Source organism: Anser cygnoides, chromosome 16, assembly GCF_040182565.1.
Source record: "Anser cygnoides isolate HZ-2024a breed goose chromosome 16, Taihu_goose_T2T_genome, whole genome shotgun sequence".
NCBI lineage: Eukaryota > Metazoa > Chordata > Aves > Anseriformes > Anatidae > Anser > Anser cygnoides.
This window is the reverse complement of record NC_089888.1, coordinates 6,508,227-6,526,633: the sequence shown is the minus strand read 5'-3', so window position 1 is coordinate 6,526,633 and position 18,407 is coordinate 6,508,227. Positions and strand designations below refer to the sequence as shown.

Genomic DNA, 18,407 nt, shown 5'->3' with positions numbered 1-18,407 from the left:
TTTTTTCAGAAATAGCTGTTAAAATATCTGTCTTCCACTGCAAGTGGTAATATAAATGCTTGACAATGAGCAGTCTTTCGAACACGCAGTTCTGGGTCTTTATAATCTAGTTTTTTGGACTATAACTTTTTTCATATCAAAATACAGCTGCAGCAGTAGTTTATTACTGTGTACTTATTACTAGGAAATAAATTAAGGTTCTTTTCCTAATAGTCTGTGGAATAAACAATATCCTACTATATGAATAGGTCTTTTGGTAAGCAAATATATATTGGGATCTAAGGCGGTATGTGGGAGTTTATTTTTTTATAAAAGACATGTTATGATCCCAGTCTTCCAATCCAACACCCATGCCAGGCTAACTTTAGTGAGTGTACCCATATGCTTAATTATTGCACAGTGATAATTGCTTTAGCTAGAATTGGTAATGTACTTCATGTACTTCTCTGAAACTACAGTTCCTTTGTGTTGCTTCCATGTTTCAAGACTTTGTTGTTTGAAAATGTGCTTTTCTGTCCTTCCTAAGGTTGGTGGGGTTTGTTTTTGTTGGTTTTTGGTTTTTTTTTAATGCTATAAACTAAGAAATCCTGAGTTTAGCGAAATCAGTGTAACCAGAATTACCTCCTGTGTGAACATATTCCAAAGACCAAGTCAGATGCAAAGTATCTATGGGTTTTTCATGTACTGAGGTCTAACTTTTGTATTGGGGACATTTTTTATTATTTTTTTTTTCTGAAAACGGACCACAGCTGCTTTCTGCTCCTGTGGATGAATCTCAGATCTGCAACTGAAGTCCGGACATCACAATTCAGAGATTATCAAGAGTAATTTTTATGCTTTTGTCTGACAGACAGTTGAATGTACCAATTAGAGGTGTAATACATGCTACTCAGTTAACCTAAGACTGGATCTCAAAACTAGGTATTTGGCTTAACATTCCATGGTAAACCTGAGTTTTAGACTTAGGAGTATGCTTCTGTGAGATGACTGAAGCCAGATCCAAGAGTCTTTTAGATCTCTTCTAGGTCTGTTCTTTTTACGTTGTCTGTCTCCGTCTTTATGCTCGTCACTTGTACCAAAGTGGCTCTGGCACAGAGCTCTTTGTACAGGAACCTGACAGAACTAAAACAGTAGAAAACTACCTTGGCCATCGAAGTTGTTTGTTTCTTGCCATGTTAGTGAATTGTGAAGAAGGAATAGTGCTAAGTCCCTAGAGAAGGAAGAGCAAGTCATTTCTCTTTGTTTTGTCAGCAAGCTGTTAATGCAGCTCAGACATGTTAAATTGCACTCTGACACCTTTACCATTCAGAAAGTCCAACCCAGAGACTGCTTGGGTGCTCTGAGGATTCTTGAGATCACAAGTGAACAAGCAGAGGTCATGCTCTAGAAAGATAAATTGCAGCTACATATGTACTTGCACCTCTGTACTATTGCTACCCCTTGGTTCATCAGAGAACAGGGAAATTGGAAGAGACATTTCCTTCCTTTGTCCTGTGGAAGCAAGCTGTTATTAGAGCCTACCTCCTGAAAACTTTGACAATGGCTTTGTCACAGATAGGGTGTGTTGTTAGTCCATTGTCTTAAAATCAAAGCAGCTGCCAGTGAGCATGTACACCAACTTGATCTATAATGTGTAGCATACACATAAAGACATGTTACATAGGCAAACACTTCTCAAAATACTAATCTTTGGCAGGACATACTGAGAGTCAGCCTTGCGGTATGGCCTGCTTCCCTGGGAGCTATATGCTCAATCCTCTGACACAGCTTGTTGTGCCCAGCTGCTTGTTAGGATACAGAGCCAATGCTCCACTGTTCTGTGTGTAGGAGTAGCAGCAATCAGGTCCATTTTGACTAACTTATTTAAAAAACTAAAAAGACAGGATTTGTCCCATTCTATGCCTGCTTTGCTGTATAGCTGCTGAAGCTGACAGCTTGTAGAGGGTGCTAACCGCCTTGCTGCTATCTAAACAATAATCAGAGTTTATTAGAGTTTAGGTTTCATCTCAGCTTGTCCTTCAAGAAAGCTCTGCCTTCTACCCTTGATAAATCAAGATATTATATTGTTACTTAGATGAAAGTTTATTGCTGGGTGTTTAGTGAGTAAAAACCTGAAGTATCTACACAGACAGCAAGTGAAGGGTTACTGTGTTGTTACACGCAACCAACAATTCCTTAGCTTTCCAAGATCTACTGCATTCTGGACTGAGTGGAGACACCAAGTTTCAAGTCAACAGATAGTGTATCTTAAGTTTAACTTGAGCTCTGTTGCCCCTGATCTGAGAATCATGTTTTTTTCTACATGTCCTCTAGCTGTTCAGGTCACTGTTCTCTTATCCAAGAGTAACAAAAGGATTCCAGAATAATCAAATGATGAGATCCTTGTTCTTTATCTGATCATTATTTTTTTTAAAAAATGTGTTTTGTCCTAAAGTTAATAGAGAAGTAGGATGCAGGCTTCTTTTCATTTTCCAAAAGTATTTCTCTAAAACAGGACTTGTTTAAAGCAAACGCACCTAGAAGTTATTAAAAATGCATCACTAGAGCTTTTCTTTCAGTAAAGAAACAGGGCTTCACTAAGTTGTGACCAGACTTCAGCTTACCTATTAATAAGCTAAATAGGGTTGTATAAACTGACAATTTGCTATGTCTGCAAAGTGTATTTTAAATTAATTTGAGAATATATTTTAAAATCTAGAATCCTTGCTTGTAAAGAATCATTTTTAAGTGGTTTGTAAAATAGTGAAAGAGGCCTTAAGGTCTTATGTTAATAAAAATACAATAAATTGCTTTCTCATAGCATTTGCTTGAAGTGTTTTACTGGAGAACAGGTGGTTTGCATGTTTTGTTTCTCAGTCTTTCCTTGCCTACAAGAACAGGTTTCACCACAATTTGAGTCAGTTTCTTTTAATCTATTTCTTTTCAAAATTGCAAAGATCTTTGTTAGTGAAGGTCTTATGAGTGGTACTAGAACAAAGCTTCTTAATGCTGTGCCATTTATTTCCTACCTTTTAATACTGTGTTGTGATTGAAGAATAGAATTCAAGAATATCAGCACTTTGAGCAAGCACATGATATCAGCTCACTTTTCAACCTAGAAAAAAACCTTGCTCTATAATCATGGATGTGAAGCCAAGCTGTACTATAGTATGACAGTAAAGACAAGTGGTTTAGAGGGAGGCAGCAGAAACGATAAGAGTACCATGCTGGTAACAATATATAACAAGTCTTTATTTTAAGAGTTGAGTGCTCACATTTAAGACAAAATTAGAGACAAAATGCATACATCATTTAGGACACAAATGCATTCACCTGACTCAGTTTCAGATTACACCACAGGTATGATACCCTTAGCAGCCCAATGAGTTCATAGGCAGGCATCTCTGGGATATTGCACTGTTCAATAAGACAGAACCACAACTGCCTCTTGGTATTGGAACAATGATCTATAACCATGACAAACGACATCATAAAGGCCTTGAACAGCATAATACTTAAACCTGGCCCACGTGTAGTTATATTTCAAGTATATTAAGTATTCCACAACCTCCAGCTAAAAGTCAAATAGATTTACACTGCAATTTGAGTTCAAGATGACAACCAACCTAAAGACTTGTGTTCCTTATTGCCACTGGATTCCAAGACCTGCTTTTCTTACTGTATTACAGCAGTCACAGTACAGAACTCCTCTTGTTGATTCAATGAGATTATCCTTGTTAAGACTGTGTTTTGGGTGGGGCAGTAACATCACTCTTTCTGCTGTTGGGCAACTTTGTAGAGTTTGCTGTAATCCAGGGATGAACGAGTACATCCTTCAAGGGCATCCGATGGAATGGGTTATGCTTCAGGAGCTTTGAAATTAAATCCTTTGCACCTTCTGTTACAAAGACAGGATACTTGAACTCCACCTGGTAAAAGGAAACAAAAGATTATGCAAAGTTGTTTGGCACTAATCAAAATTAAAGAGCCACAGGGCTCCACCCTCCAAGGCACAGATAGCAAGGAAAATTGTCAGCCTTGGGGGATGTGCACTTTGTGCCTGTTAAGATTAAGTAATTTCGTCATAACCCTGATGAAAACAAGGTTCTTGCTGCACGTAGATGTTAAGCTAGTGTACTTTTCAGTTTATTTCAAATAGAAGACTAGTTTGCTGGAACCTTTCTAGAGTACAGACCAGGAGAAAAAAAAATCGAGGTTATATGTGTAACACCACCTTGAACATTAAATTTTATAAGCCAGAAAAATTAAAGGCGGAAAAGACTACTTGCTTTACAAAGAGGTGGATATTCAGATACAGGCAAAAACAGGACAGAAAAAAGAAGCCAGGCAAGGTATCTTAAATCTCTTTAGGTAATTCTGGAGTGACTGAGGACAGTTTTAGCAGCCTAGTTTTGTGCACCTCTCATTATGTCTTACTACAGTTCTAGTTATATATGCCCTTCCTCAAGATGACTATTTGTTAAGCTTTAAGAACTGAAAGCAAAATTCAACCAGTCCAAATAAGTTGTGGCACATACCCTGGAAATAGCTCTGTAGGTTTCCTGGTATGTTGCTGCTTCAAAAGGTGGCTTCCCTACAAGGAATTCATAACACAGAACCCCCAAGCTCCAAATATCCACCTTTTCATCATGTGTTCTTCCCTCAATCATTTCAGGAGGCAAGTAGTCAAGTGTCCCACACAGAGTTGTTCTCCTGAAAAAGAAGTTACAATTTAGCATTTACCCTTTATGGCAATTAAGATCTGTTCTAAGAAAGCTTAAATCAAGATGCTAATGCCAGCAGTTATCTATACCTCAGTGCAATCTACCCCAGATGGACTCAGCAGCACTGGCATTCCAGCAGTAGGTTTTTGTTTCTGTTTTTCTTTTTTTTTTTTTTTTAAACTTTTGCTTTAAAGCATTTGAATCACTGCAGTCAGTCTTGCCCTTCTTTTTCCCCTCCCACCAGCTCACAGGTCAGACAGGCTTCCTTTTTCAGGTGCAACGCAGATTAGTTAAATATACCCTAAGTATATTCTGTATGTGTGGTATTTGGATGGAAGTTCTCATCCATCACCTCAGGGACCCCTACAAGCCTCCACCAGTACACTGCCCCTGACCCTCTCGTTTCTGGTTCAAAAAGTTTTGAAATACACAAAAAGCAGAGGGAGTATTGTCTCGCTTTGCCACGCCAGTTGACTGTTAAGACCCTCACTGCAGTAACCCAGCTCTTAAATGATATTTTCCCCCAGTATTTTAGGAAGTTCGCATTTGCCTTCATTCCATAACTAGAAGTTTAACAAGGAATGTAGCATTTTCATTTTCACCACGTAAGTATTTCACTGTATAACTTATGTATTGCATTCTTACCTAGAAGATGGAGCATGCACAGACCATCCAAAGTCAGCAATTTTTAATTCTCCATTTGAGCCAAGCAGCAGGTTTTCTGGTTTGATGTCCCTATGAATCACGTTCTTTGAGTGGCAGTATGATAGGGCATCTGCTAGTTCTGTAATGTACTGCAAATAGAAAGAAAACAAATCTGTCAAGCACGAAGACACAAGCATTCTAGCTTTACTGGCTAGAGCATAGTATATTCTAGGCATAATTAGTGGTTTGAATTTGAGCAATGATTCCTTACACCCTTGAAGTCTGATAATACAGGCTCTGCCTGAAATGACCAAGCGCTTGTAGCATTGGGCAACATTCAACATTGTAAAGTTTAAATAATGCTGTGCAGTAATTTGTCTTCTCAACATATTCCTAAATAGATTACAAGTGCATAAACAAACAAGCATCTCATGAGTCAGCTTCACACAACTGACAGAATTTCATCTGGACAGCTTTATGCTTCAGGTACTACAGATAAGAAGTGCAAGTGATGTACAAGCAGCTAGAACGACCTACAGTTGCAGTTCTTTGTTCATCAAACTTGGTAAGCTTCTGAAGTTCTTTGTAGACTTCTCCACGGGGTGCATACTCTAGAATAAGGTAGACTCTTGTAACATCATGGAAGTAGCCATATAGTCTGAGAATATTGGGATGCCTGCAAGAAGATTTAAATATATTTTTCTGAACAAGGTATTTGTACAATATTTAGTTATAGGTACAGGACATGATTTAACATAAATGCCACACAGAACAGTACAGTCCTGATTGCCATGTATTGCTTGCTTCATTGCAAACTAAGAAGAGGTAAGACTTGCTTCTTTATGCAAGATAGCAAGAATCTTAGTTTCAAGTTGTCATGTGTTTAACATGACAGTAAAAACAGCAACTTCTTTTTATCAGGAACAAGCTCTTTTTTAATTGAGCACAAACTAAGCAAAGAGAAATAGCTTACTAATCTTTACCTAAGATGAGACTGTATTTCAACTTCTCTTCGTAGTTGATGTTCTACACCAGCTTCTTCAAGTTGTGTTTTAAATAGTACTTTCAGTGCAAGAATAAATTTACTCTGCTTTTCACGTGCTAGATACACATTTCCAAATTTTCCTTTCCCCAGAGGACGACCAATTTCAAAATCATCAAGAGACCATTGTCTTCTGCAAAAGGAGAGATAGTTAAGTTACAAAAGCCGATACCTGCATGTACAAAAAATGTTCCTGTTCAGTAGATGCTTGGTAATCTCAGCTAGATTTTGGGATTTAATGAAATACCACCAAGTGGACTAGATGTGTTGAGACCTCTGAGAAGAACCTGAAAGCTACTTTCTGGCTTCATAAAGCTTATACACAGAAATACTATGATCAGCCACACAGTACAGCAATAACAGAACTGTGTGTACCAAGCCAGGCATATTTCAATACACTTACGTATTCTGCATTGTCAGAATTGTTTTAAAACTAGCCTTAATACAAGCCTAACTTTGTACGTACTTAGACTCCAGCCTCCTGCACATATAAAAGGAGGAATATTTTCCCAAGAGTACATGCTATGATTAGAGCAGTGGTTATCAGAATTCTCTTGTGGGAAAAGCTGTTATTCATTTAGCCAAAAGCTTTTCTTCAGATTACAGTAAGTTCTTGTTCCTGAGGATTATCAGGAACAAGTAAACTTTCCTAGGGTTTCATTACGAAATATTGCCTCTGTGAAGCGTTTGGCCACTGTTTTAAGCAATCGAAGACTGGAGTAGCCAGCAGCTTCAGAGCAAGCTTAGTTGCAGCACAAAGTTCTGGAAGTTAAAGGCAAGTTTAACCCAACAGGACTCAGTCAGGTAGAACAATTTCAGCATGCAACTTACTTTTTATTCTCTTCATTTTTCTTTTTCGTAGGCTCTTCATTTTTCTGTTTAGAGCTGCTTTCTGCCTCAGAACTTTTTGCTGCGTATAGATAAGTAGAACAACTTTATGAAACAGACCAAACAACACAAACTCACATGAGGAACAGGTACAGCCTCTGTGCAGTATCTACAACAATTCATCTATGTTCAATATTTAAAACTAAACTAGTGTAGTTTACTATTGGCAAAGCAGCATAGTTAGAATTGCATCAAAGTGTAATTCCAAAGGTCTTCTTGAAATTAAACATCAAGAAGCTTGCCCCCACCCATACAATATCTTTGTGTATCAGATTAGCATGCATACTGGAGAAACTAATGAAGGAATGCCAATTCTATTCATTCACAGCTGCCTGATGAGCATCTGTAAGCTTTCCAGAGGAGAGAAACACATATATTGGCTCTAAATACCTGATTCTGGCAACAAGAATAATACAGTAACATCTAAGCTATAGTACATGCTGCTATTCTGTTCCTGGGTGCAACCACTTATTTCTCTACATGACTGTCCCCCACATCATCAGCATGAGTTTTACATTTTCTTCACTGCACTCTGCTTCATGGACATATCCCAAGTGTCACAGATGTATAAATATGTGTACATCATCCTCAGAATTACCAGGTGCTGGAGCCTGTTGAGGTTTTTCATTGGTCTTGCTTGGAACCTGGGGTCTAGCCGTTGGCTGGACCAGGAATTTGGGTCGGGGCTGCTGCGTCGTCTGGTTGTTAGACAGTTTTTGGTTTGACAGTACGGACTTCTGCGATTGCACAGGAACTCGCTGGGCATAGTTTGAAGGACAGAGAACACGTTGTGCTTGACCTCCACTGTTCAATAGCCGGCTCTGGGCAGAATGCTGAGACACAGGGACACGTTTCGGGCCATCCACAACAGCATTTGCAGTCTTCAGAAAGAAACAATTGTACATTAGTAATAGAATAGCACTATAACCTTTATGATCCCATACAGTAGAGTTGGGTGTGGGTTGTTGAGGAAGGTACAGGGGTGGAAAAAACATTAAGTAGTTTAAAATGAGACATTAGGGGATTCAGATCTTATGTTTTAAGAATTAAGTTTACCTGTAGAAAGCTGCCAACTTTTTAACAGCATGCTTATTTATAGCCGGCTATAGAACTTTTCCACACAAATCTGAATACCAGTAAAAGGTCATAAGCCACCAGACCTTTACTATAGAAAATATTTACAACTGACATACAGTTTTAAGCCACTAATCCCTTGAATGCTGTGCATTTTCAGATGCCTTGCACTGCAACAGGAGTTCAGCAGAACAAAAATGTTTACTTAGTAAGGTTCAGTTAACTGCTTTTAAACTTTTACTTTCAATAGGTGAAGGCAGTCTATGTTTATATTTAAGAAAACCTTAATTGCTCTAGCATACTTTACCTAGAGTTAAGTTCAAATGCTATTGATTGGCATCTCACACTGTTGACATCTCTGATACATTTTTTTTCTTGTTCAACTCACAGAGAACCTATTAAAAAGAGGTTTTGCTTCTGCTGTCTTTAATCTTTAGCAGGGCGTGCTTGTTTTTAAGTTAAAAGAATAAGAGCATCTGGATTTCTGTAAACAAAGACTTGCAGTCACAGAGATCTTGAGTACTCCTGCACGGGCATGCGAATGTTAACACGGTGCTTTCCTTTGGAAGCCACATCTCAAGTAAGTTACCTACTTACATTTACTCTCTAGCTAAAAGATCCTACATTACGCTTCGATTATTTTGAGGGCTTCCCAGTTCAAGAGTCACGTAATAATAGTAGCAATAAAAAAAAAGTAGCAAGCCTTGGGCATTGCTCTCCAACAGAAAGACTGTAAAACAAAGTTTACTATGGCTTACTACACGCAGAAAACATTGTTTCAAGCATTCCTCCCCCTCTGTTACTTAGTAAAATTAATAGTAACGGTCACAAGAGCCTCAAACTACATGATCAAGAGGAATACGCCTAGGAATTACCTTAGGGACACGAACAGGGTTCCCAGAACGGTTCTCTTTTGTATTCTTGTCCATGGCACCTGAGGAAGGCAGGGCCTGCTTACAGCCTCACCTACGGAGAAAACACTGCGGATGGCGGGCAGCTCCATGGCGGAGCCTCACCTCAGGCCCTCTCCCACCTCCCGCCCGCCGGGGCCCAGCCTCCCTCCCCCACACACCGCAGCGCCTCACCCCCGACCCCACGGCTCCCCAGGCAGCCCCTGAGCGGGGAGGGCCCGACCCTGGGCCCGCTCCCGCGGCCCCGCAGCCGCTCACCTCAGGCCGCGGCCGCTCAGGCTGTTTGAATTCAAACGGCCCTCCCTTAAATACCCTTTAAACCACCGCCCCTCGCCATTGGCCGCCCTCCCGCCGCCCGCCCCCGCTGATTGGCCGTTTTTCCAGCGCCCCGCCCGCCGATTGGCTTCTCCCAACGCGCCGCTCGTTGCCAGGCCCGAGCCTCACCGCTTCCCCCCTCTGGCGCGCACGCGCAACGGCGGCCCTTCTGCGTATCCCGCGTCGGGCCGGGCCGCCCGCCCCGGGGGCGGTGTTTGCGCTACATGCGTATTTTACGTAGCGCCTGCCCGCCGCCGGCTCCTTCCGTACTCCAAGTGCGCGGCGCGGCGCCCCGCTAACGCACGGCGCTCCGCAAAGTCTGCCCGGCCGCCTCCCGCCTTACGCAAATCGCGTATGTCCAGACCACCCACCTGTGGCAACGCTACAACTGCCGCCCCCTCCCCGCGGGCACCCAGGCCTCGCAGCGCCCCGCCGGCGGCCGGGGGAAGGGCCCCAGGTTAGTCCCGCAGCCCGCGAGGCGTTGGCCTCCGCCCTCGCTGCCTCCACACGCACACACACGCACACCCGCGGTGCTGCCACCTCGCGTGAAGCCGGGCGCGAGTGGGGCCGGCCGCCTGCCTTTGTGCGGTGGTGGTGGCCGCGAGGTAGGTGCCCCGCGGGTGGCAGCCCCGCGGAGCCGGGAGGGACGGGGCGAAGCAGGCCTCTGCGCCTCACGCTCGCCCCCGGGGCAGCGCTCCACGTGCCCTCGGCTCTTGAGGACAAGTGCGAAGGGGACGCCTGCCCTGGTGCGCCACGCCAAGGGGACGCTCGGCCCGCAGGTTGGTTTCTCCGTGAGGTGAGCGGTGCTGAGCTGCGGCCGGTGGCAGCCTCCAAAAGCCTGCGGGTCCTCGAGGAGCGGAGCCGGGACAGCACCGGCAGCGGGTGAGCGGCGCTGCTCGCGAGGATAAGCGCGACAAGGAGCGAGGGGCTGCTCTGGTGGCTCGGTGGCCAGCTGGCTGTGAGGTCGCACTCACACCTGTGAGGAGGACCTTGGCCGGCAAGCGGCGGCCAGGACAAGGTTCGGTTCGTCAGGCCTCCGCAGAAGCGTGATCGAAGGCAACTTTTAACCGGCTCCGCGTCGCTAGGAACAAGTGCGAAGGCCGCTCCGGTGTGTTGGTGTTTACAAGCGGTACAGGATAGGGAAAAAGAAGATGTCAGGTCGTCGTGTCGCTGCGGCATGTGACAGGCGGCAGCTGCCGCGGGGCATGGGCAGCATGGCAGCCCCCCTCCTCGACCCGCGTCCGCTTCGACTGCCGTTTCTTGAGGCTGACGTGAGTAGGACTTCGGGGCGGGTGGCGGTGTGCTCTCGGGACAGGCTCAGCCTGCCACGACCAGGAAGCGTGGCAGCGCGCGATGCTCGCGCTGAGAGCACCGGGGAGGCGGGCGGCACCGAGCAGCAGCGCTGCCAACCAACTCCCCAGCCCGTTAATCGCCCCCGGTGCCCGCACGCCCGGTGAAGCACCACCTCGACGCTTCACGGGGCCGGGACACAAAGGAGTCCCGGCTGCCAGCCGCGCTCTCAGAACCCCAGCGCGGGCCGGGGGCTGCCCGGGCCCTACGGGGGTGGGAGGGGGTGTGGGGGGTGCTGGGGTCCCCCCGGAGAGCTCCGCGCCCGGCCCCTCCCCGCCGCTCGGGGGCTCCCCGCGCGCGTCACGCGTCACGTGACCGGGGTGGGGGGGGGTTACGGGGCGGGGGGGGGCGCGCGCCGTGACGCCGCCGCGCTTGTCTCGCCGCAGAGCCGCCTCCCATCGATGTGCGGGCGCTCGATGCAGCAGCCCTCGCGCCGCAGCGTCCTGCGGGCCCGGCCGCCGCCGCCGCCTCCTCCCCTGCCGCCGCCGCCCATCGATGCGCTCCGCGCTCCGGTCGCCATCTTAGGGGCAGAGCGAGGGAGGCAGAAGGAAGGGTCGGTAGGTACCGGGGCCGCTGCCCTCCGCGCGCACACACACAGACACACAGACACACGCACCCGGCCGCGTTGCGCCCCCCCTGGAAGCCGCCCGGCCCCCGCAGCCCCGGCGGGGCTCAGCGCCCTCCCCGCCCTCATTCAGTGCCGCTGCCCCACGCCCCCTCCCCGGCCGGGGATCGCCCCCCCGGGCCGGGGCTCTCGGGGCTGGCCGGGCGGGCAGCGGCTGCGGGCCGGGAGTCGCCGGGGGGCCGGGCCGGGGGGCGCCGGGCTCGGCGCTGTGAGTGCCCTGCATGTCCCTCCGTGATCGCCTCCCGAGCTCCGCCCGCCCGGCTCCACCTGCCCGCCCGTGCCAGCACGAGGGGTACCCGCAGAATGCATTCGCTAACTAATACCTTATCTTTTCCCTTCACAACGTTATTGTCGTTGTTGCTACTTGATGCAGCTCGCATTCCGTTTATTGGCCAGATTTTCATTTCTGCAGCAAATGAGCTCACTGGCTTTCTCCCATTTTCTTTCATTTCTCAGTCTCAGAATCTAACCTAAAATAAGCTAATATTAAATATCTCTGCACCACAATTCATCAGGATGTGTTTTATTTCAAGCTTTTAATTGCGTCATGCAACTCTATCGTATATAATTTTTCTTGTTCTTTTTTATTTCAGGCCCCTCCGAGGCACTCCTTGCTCACAATGTATAGAACAAAAGTCAGCTTGAAAGACCGTCAGCAACTTTATAAATTGATAATTAGTCAGCTACTATATGATGGATACATAAATATTGCTAATGGTTTAATAAATGAGATAAAACCACAATCAGTCTGTGCACCATCTGAACAACTGCTGCACCTGATTAAATTAGGTAAGGTGGGGGAAAAATGAGCATAAAAGTCCAGTATCTAAATCCTTAGATTAAATCCTTGTGAATTAAGGGTTTAGTGTTACTGAGAATACATTTTTTATACAAAGCTTACTTCTACTAATACCACAAAGCTTTTGTATATTTAGACGCAGCCTTTGTCTCCGTGTTTTCCTTTTTTTAAGGTGCATTCCAGTTCTATGTTTCATTCTTGAGTATGCATTGAAAGCAAAACAGATCACTGAATGTTGTCAGAATGTTTGTTTGAACCTTTTTTAACGTGTTAGAATACCTGCCAAGGGTCCTCTGGGTGACTGACAACCTTCTAAAAATATGCTCCAGTAAACAAGATCACCAAGTCCACAGATCTAATTGGAAGTTAGATCTATTACTAAATCACAGCTCTCTATGGTTGTTCCTGAAAGTGTTGGAGAGGGACCAAGGCTTTCCACTGGCCATCTTCATTAGCTTCTCTATACCACTCTCAAGGAAATAAGCTTCACAGTCTGGGGTCTCAGCAAAGGTATTGCCTGTTCTCTCCATATATCTTTCTCTCTGAAAGTACATCTGTGCAGCACGTAGTAGTCAGAATTCCTGAGTTGCTGTTGAAACAAGCTGTCTAGGTTATTGGAAGAGGCCTAGCCATGACAGCATGTCTTCCCTGTATTGTAACTGAACTGGTTCTGCTGCTTCAACTAGTTGATCTACATGAGTATAAATAGGTGAAGCCTTGTGTCTGTCTGAAATAAGAATGTTAGACTCGCAGTTTGTAGATGAAAGCAGCAACAACTTTTCTGTTGAAGTTGATAACAGCAGTTAGGCACATAGCTGAAAAATTGCGTGTCCTGCCTCGGTACAACTTCCAATGCTGAACTGTCTTTGTCCTGTAGAAGCATCCTGCAAAACAAAAAAAATCTGTAGAGTGGGTGTGAAGTAATAATTTCCATTAGCAATGCTAGGATAGTAGTTTGTGGGGTGGAGTTTTCTCCTTTGATGCAGTAAAATGGGAAGAAGAGTAATTGGTAAATGCTTCTATTTTTTATTTTAAATGTCACGTAATAGAGTTGGGGTTTGCTTCTCGCTTCTGTAAAAAGTTGACTATAGGCCTCTCTATGACTTCTGTAAGTGATTGTGTACCTAACAGTACTTAATATCGTACGATGTTTATGGTTGTATTTCCACAGTTAAGTTTAATAGAGCTGCGTTCAGCTTTGATAGAGCCAAACTACCTCTCATTCTTCATGAATAATATTGCTGTACAACTAAACCTGTTCCACTAGCTTAGCCTTGTTCAGCATGGGCTGTCTCTTAAAGCCTGACTGCTGTAGCTGTTAAAGTCTGTAGCATAGATCTAGACGTAGCCTATCTGTCTAAGGAGGAGGTGAACCGGGTTTATGAGTGTCAAATTCTCTCTTTTCAGGAATGGAGAATGATGACAGTGCTGTTCAGTATGCAATTGGACGGTCGGACACAGTAGCTCCAGGCACAGGAATCGACTTAGAATTTGATGCAGATGTACAGACCATGTCTCCTGAGGCTTCTGAATACGAGACTTGTTATGTCACATCTCATAAGGGACCATGTCGTGTAGCTACGTATAGCAGAGATGGGCAGTTAATAGCTACAGGATCTGCCGATGCCTCGATAAAAATTCTTGATACGGAGAGAATGCTGGCCAAAAGTGCTATGCCTATTGAGGTAAAATGTGACTTGAATCATAGCCACTTCGTGAATTCTTGAGCTGCTGTCTGGGTTTCATGCAATGTCTGTGCCTTGTGGCTGGCTCAGTGAGTTGGACTTGACGTCTGTCTCACCATATTTCCTTTCCAACAGTGGCTCATAAAGTACCCTTGAAGAAAAAGAAGAAGACATAGGGCAAATATACTTGTGTGACTTCTTGCAGCAGCCTAGAGATCTGAGCCAGAAATAGCTTCTCATATTTGTTGATAATTGCTGTGCTGTGTAAACACAGCTTGTCTTTGAATCCTCTTCTGGCCTCTGCAGCATCCAGTGGCTGTTTCAGTACTGGTTCACAGAACGCATATTTATTTGCTTTAATTTTTCTCCGATACGCTTATCAGGTAACAATTTAAAAGTGTAGTTTTTCAGAATATACACAACATTCTCAGGAGTATTCTATATGAGCGAAAGTTGCCATTTTCCCAGTTGGTACACCTTCCCTTAATTCTTTTAGCAATACAATATTTTGATTTGGTCCCTTCATGAAGAAGGTGATAAATTTTCTTGCATCAGTTTACTGCTGCTGATACTAGTTCATCCTTGAGCAAGTCTGTTGACCTTTGTAAAGGTATGGTGAAGTTTTCTGATAAGAATTTATCAAGTATAAAATTTGCATTACCTGTCAAAAGCATGTTCTCCCTTCTAACGCTAACTTGTTCCATGTTGCAGGTCATGATGAATGAGACAGCACAGCAAAACATGGAAAATCATCCTGTTATTCGGACTCTGTATGATCACGTGGATGAAGTTACATGTTTAGCTTTTCACCCAACAGAACAGATCCTTGCATCTGGTTCAAGGGACTACACACTTAAATTGTTTGACTATTCAAAGCCTTCTGCCAAAAGAGCCTTCAAATATATACAGGTTAGATACTGTCATCCAGTTCAGAACAACCAAAGCTTGTGTGTAATTACTGAGGTATCAGTGAGCTGAATTGCATGTAGGTGGCTAGGTATGTAGGAGTATGTAGCTAACAAAATTTGCAGACGTTGTGCCAATTCATGTGTTAAGAGTTTGTGCATAACGGATGCATATACTTACAGTCTTCGACTCTCGTGTCTGTTTGCTTTTTGTTAATCTAGACCTAGTCTAATATGGATAACTTTGAAGTCAGTTATGTTATCGTGGTTCTAGAGATGAGTTTGGGATTATGTGGTGGTTTGACTGGCTGACAAAACCTTCTGCTACTGTTGTGCAATATCCCAAAAATAAATGGGCACAGCAAGCTGCTCTAGGAGAAAAACTGTGGTACATTTAAGCGTAGCCTGTCACAGGCTTTTTGATCCTATATAGAGCATTTTCCATTTTGCAGAAAATACATCATGTCGTGCTAATTGATGGTGTAACTAATTTTTAGCACTTTAATGCCACCAAAACTGACACTTACATATTAGCTTTTTTTTTTTAATAAACTTACACCAATTATGTATTTTTGATCAAACAGGAAGCAGAGATGTTACGCTCAATCTCCTTTCACCCTTCGGGAGATTTCATTCTTGTTGGTACCCAGCACCCAACTTTACGACTTTATGATATCAATACTTTCCAGTGTTTTGTGTCTTGCAATCCTCAAGATCAGCACACTGATGCTATTTGTTCAGTAAATTACAATGCAAGTGCAAACATGTATGTGACAGGAAGTAAGGATGGATGCATCAAACTGTGGGATGGTGTTTCAAATCGCTGTATCACTACATTTGAGAAGGCGCATGATGGAGCTGAAGTCTGTTCTGCTATTTTTTCCAAAAATTCAAAGTATATCTTGTCAAGTGGAAAAGACTCTGTAGCTAAACTATGGGAGATATCCACTGGTCGAACACTGGTCAAATACACAGGTATGTATGTGGCAGGTGACCTTCCAAGTACCCTCTTTTTCAGCTACTGACCAAGGGGGGGCAGTGGCGGTATTGTCTGAAAGATTGTCTGTTATTGGTGAATACTAAAAGGTGAAGGGAGACTGCTTCTTTGAGGATAAATTACCCCATATTTTCTAAAACATTTTGTGTAAACTACATCCAGAAGAGAAGCTGTGTCACCTTCAATCTGTTGAGTCTTTAGTAGAATTTTGGAGGCTTCTCTACCAACATTATGCCATTGCTTTTGGAGGGAAGCGATTGCTAAACTAGGGAAAAGGAAATAAGAATGTGAATCCCCTAAAGATTAGAACACTTGTGAAGAGGGTTTTGTTCCTTAGTTTTCCTTTAATGTGTTTTAGAAACGATGAGTATTTGGGGGGAAGGTGGAAGACCTCATTGCTTTTCTTGCTGATGATCATCTTGATTTTTGGGCTTGTCAGTTTAAACTGCACCCCTGGTCTAGTGAAAAAAAAAAAGGAAGGATCAAAAGTAATGCATAATCCTCTTTGGGTTAGAGTAGGCCTCTTGCCTGGAGAGTACCCCAGGCTGCAGGGGAATAAAATCCACATTGGGGCAGTTAACAATTAGACTCTTGTGTAAAAAATGGTTCAAGTAAACCATGGCAATATTCTGAAAAACGTTTGCAGTTGTACTTTTTTGAAGGATGAAATTATGCACGAGGTAGCCACACTTACAGCATGCTGACAATACCATGCTTTGATCTCAGCAGGACTTGGGAAATGATGAAAGAGGGAAACTGCATGCAATAGCAGTTATGTGACTGGGGAAGCTTTAGGGTGAAGCAGCAGTGTGCTTAAGTTTTGGGAGTTAAACCATGACAGAGGAGCGGTGCTGAAAATTTTCTGTTTTCAGCTTTTGGGATGTGTGCAGTCCTTTTTGTATGTTAGCAGTATTTTTGCTCTCAACCAGCAGGGTGCAGCACCTCCTTGATAAACTCTTGCAAAATACAGGGTAGAGAGTAGGTGTATTCCTTGGAAAATAAATGCCTACATATGAAACACGTTTTATTTGAAGGGAGGGCAAAGGTATGGCCAAGGTAGGTCACACAATATGCCATATGATACGTACATTAAAAAGGAAAATAATTGATAATAAGGATCTGTCTCCTGCTACGTGTGGTCTTTCTGGCTAGTTACAATTGTAAGCCTTGTACAAAAGATGTAAGGTAAAACTGCTTTTTAAAGCTTACTGTTTGCACTCATACTGAGTGGTAGGACTTGATTGCCACAACTGGAGTGCTTAATCCTTCTGTCCTCTAAATTCTAGGATACACACTGTACATAGCTACAAAAGAATATCTGTAATTGATTCAGTTGTTCCACGTGGAGTTGTATAATAACAGAGAAAATAAGGCTTCTTTTAATAGGCTGCAGCAATTAGTAGATACAGAAGGTTTACTTCTAGGTCTTTGCAAATTTCCTAAAAGAGATCCTATTTGAGTTAATATTTTTCCTGCATATATTTAGGAGCTGGTTTGAGTGGACGGCAAGTACACAGAACACAAGCTGTCTTCAACCACACAGAAGACTATGTGCTGCTTCCAGATGAAAGGACCATAAGTCTCTGCTGCTGGGATTCAAGAACTGCTGAACGGAGAAATCTTCTTTCTCTTGGGCACAACAGCATTGTTCGCTGTATTGTCCATTCTCCTACCAATCCTGGCTTCATGACCTGCAGCGATGACTACAGGGCTAGATTTTGGTACAGAAGGTCAACAACAGACTAAGGACACCTTTTATAAAACAGTGATTATCCAGATTCATTATATCATCTTGTATTGATTGTACTGCCAACAGATGCCTAGATGAGAGCCACGCTGTGTCTGTTTTCTTGTTGTTTTTTTAATTCTGTCAAACACGGCAGAAAAATATTGAAATACGAGGACTAAGTTTTGCCCCACGCTAATTTTTTTATTAGTGTGTGGGGCATTAATTTTTGTAAGTCATCTCTAATTTTACTCAAGGAGTTGGGGTGTGGAATAAAATGATCCTTGCAGGAAGGATTGTGTTCTCCTGTCTTTCTGAATCCTGCAAACGATAATGTGACTAGATCTTGCTCAAACTGGGCAGTAAGAGCCAGTTTTGCTCTGCATTGTATCTGTGCAATCCCACTGAAGTCTGTTTAAAGAATGGATTACACAAGTAACAGCAGAACTTGGCAAATATTTTAATGAAGCCTTAAGCCATCTTCAGTTCTGATTCATGCTTTTTAAAGCTCTGTTTTGTATCTTTTAGTCTTCTTTTTTCCTCCTGTTGGCCAAGTGGACCTTTGATTCTGAGCCAGTCTTGTGCTATAAGAATTTGAAACACAATTTTAAACTGTTTAGATGAATTCAAGCAATGGTGTTCTAGTTCTGATATTAAAACTCAGAATTGAAATCTTGTCTTCTTTGGAATTTATCTTAACGAGTGTAATCTCAAATTCAAGGAATATCCACATTGCAGCTAT

The 18,407-nt window shown here is 43.5% G+C and overlaps 2 protein-coding genes across 4 annotated transcripts; one reads left to right on the top strand and one right to left on the bottom strand.

The window, feature by feature from the left end:
• Positions 1 to 3,210: 3,210 nt before the first annotated feature.
• AURKA (aurora kinase A) lies at positions 3,211 to 9,652 on the bottom strand. 2 transcript variants are annotated; one of them, XM_048072507.2, is made up of 9 exons: positions 9,522 to 9,652; positions 9,228 to 9,318; positions 7,877 to 8,159; positions 7,222 to 7,300; positions 6,332 to 6,523; positions 5,886 to 6,024; positions 5,349 to 5,497; positions 4,518 to 4,692; positions 3,211 to 3,908 (listed from the first exon to the last, which is right to left on the bottom strand). In XM_048072507.2, exons 2-9 carry the CDS (start codon positions 9,279 to 9,281, stop codon positions 3,717 to 3,719), a joined length of 1,263 nt encoding a protein of 420 aa, XP_047928464.2. In that variant the 5' UTR covers positions 9,282 to 9,318; positions 9,522 to 9,652; the 3' UTR covers positions 3,211 to 3,716. The 2 variants fall into 2 exon arrangements, with proteins under 2 accessions (XP_047928464.2, XP_047928465.2); XM_048072508.2 differs by lacking the exon at positions 9,522 to 9,652 and adding an exon at positions 9,438 to 9,461.
• Positions 9,653 to 9,802: 150 nt separating this feature from the next.
• Positions 9,803 to 17,958, top strand: CSTF1 (cleavage stimulation factor subunit 1). Of its 2 annotated transcripts, XM_066978356.1 has the most exons (8): positions 9,803 to 10,035; positions 10,358 to 10,849; positions 11,315 to 11,485; positions 12,147 to 12,342; positions 13,760 to 14,037; positions 14,749 to 14,946; positions 15,527 to 15,917; positions 17,426 to 17,958. In XM_066978356.1, exons 2-8 carry the CDS (start codon positions 10,730 to 10,732, stop codon positions 17,683 to 17,685), a joined length of 1,614 nt encoding a protein of 537 aa, XP_066834457.1. In that variant the 5' UTR covers positions 9,803 to 10,035; positions 10,358 to 10,729; the 3' UTR covers positions 17,686 to 17,958. The 2 variants fall into 2 exon arrangements, with proteins under 2 accessions (XP_066834457.1, XP_047928463.1); XM_048072506.2 differs by having other exon boundaries at positions 9,803 to 10,849.
• Positions 17,959 to 18,407: the final 449 nt, after the last annotated feature.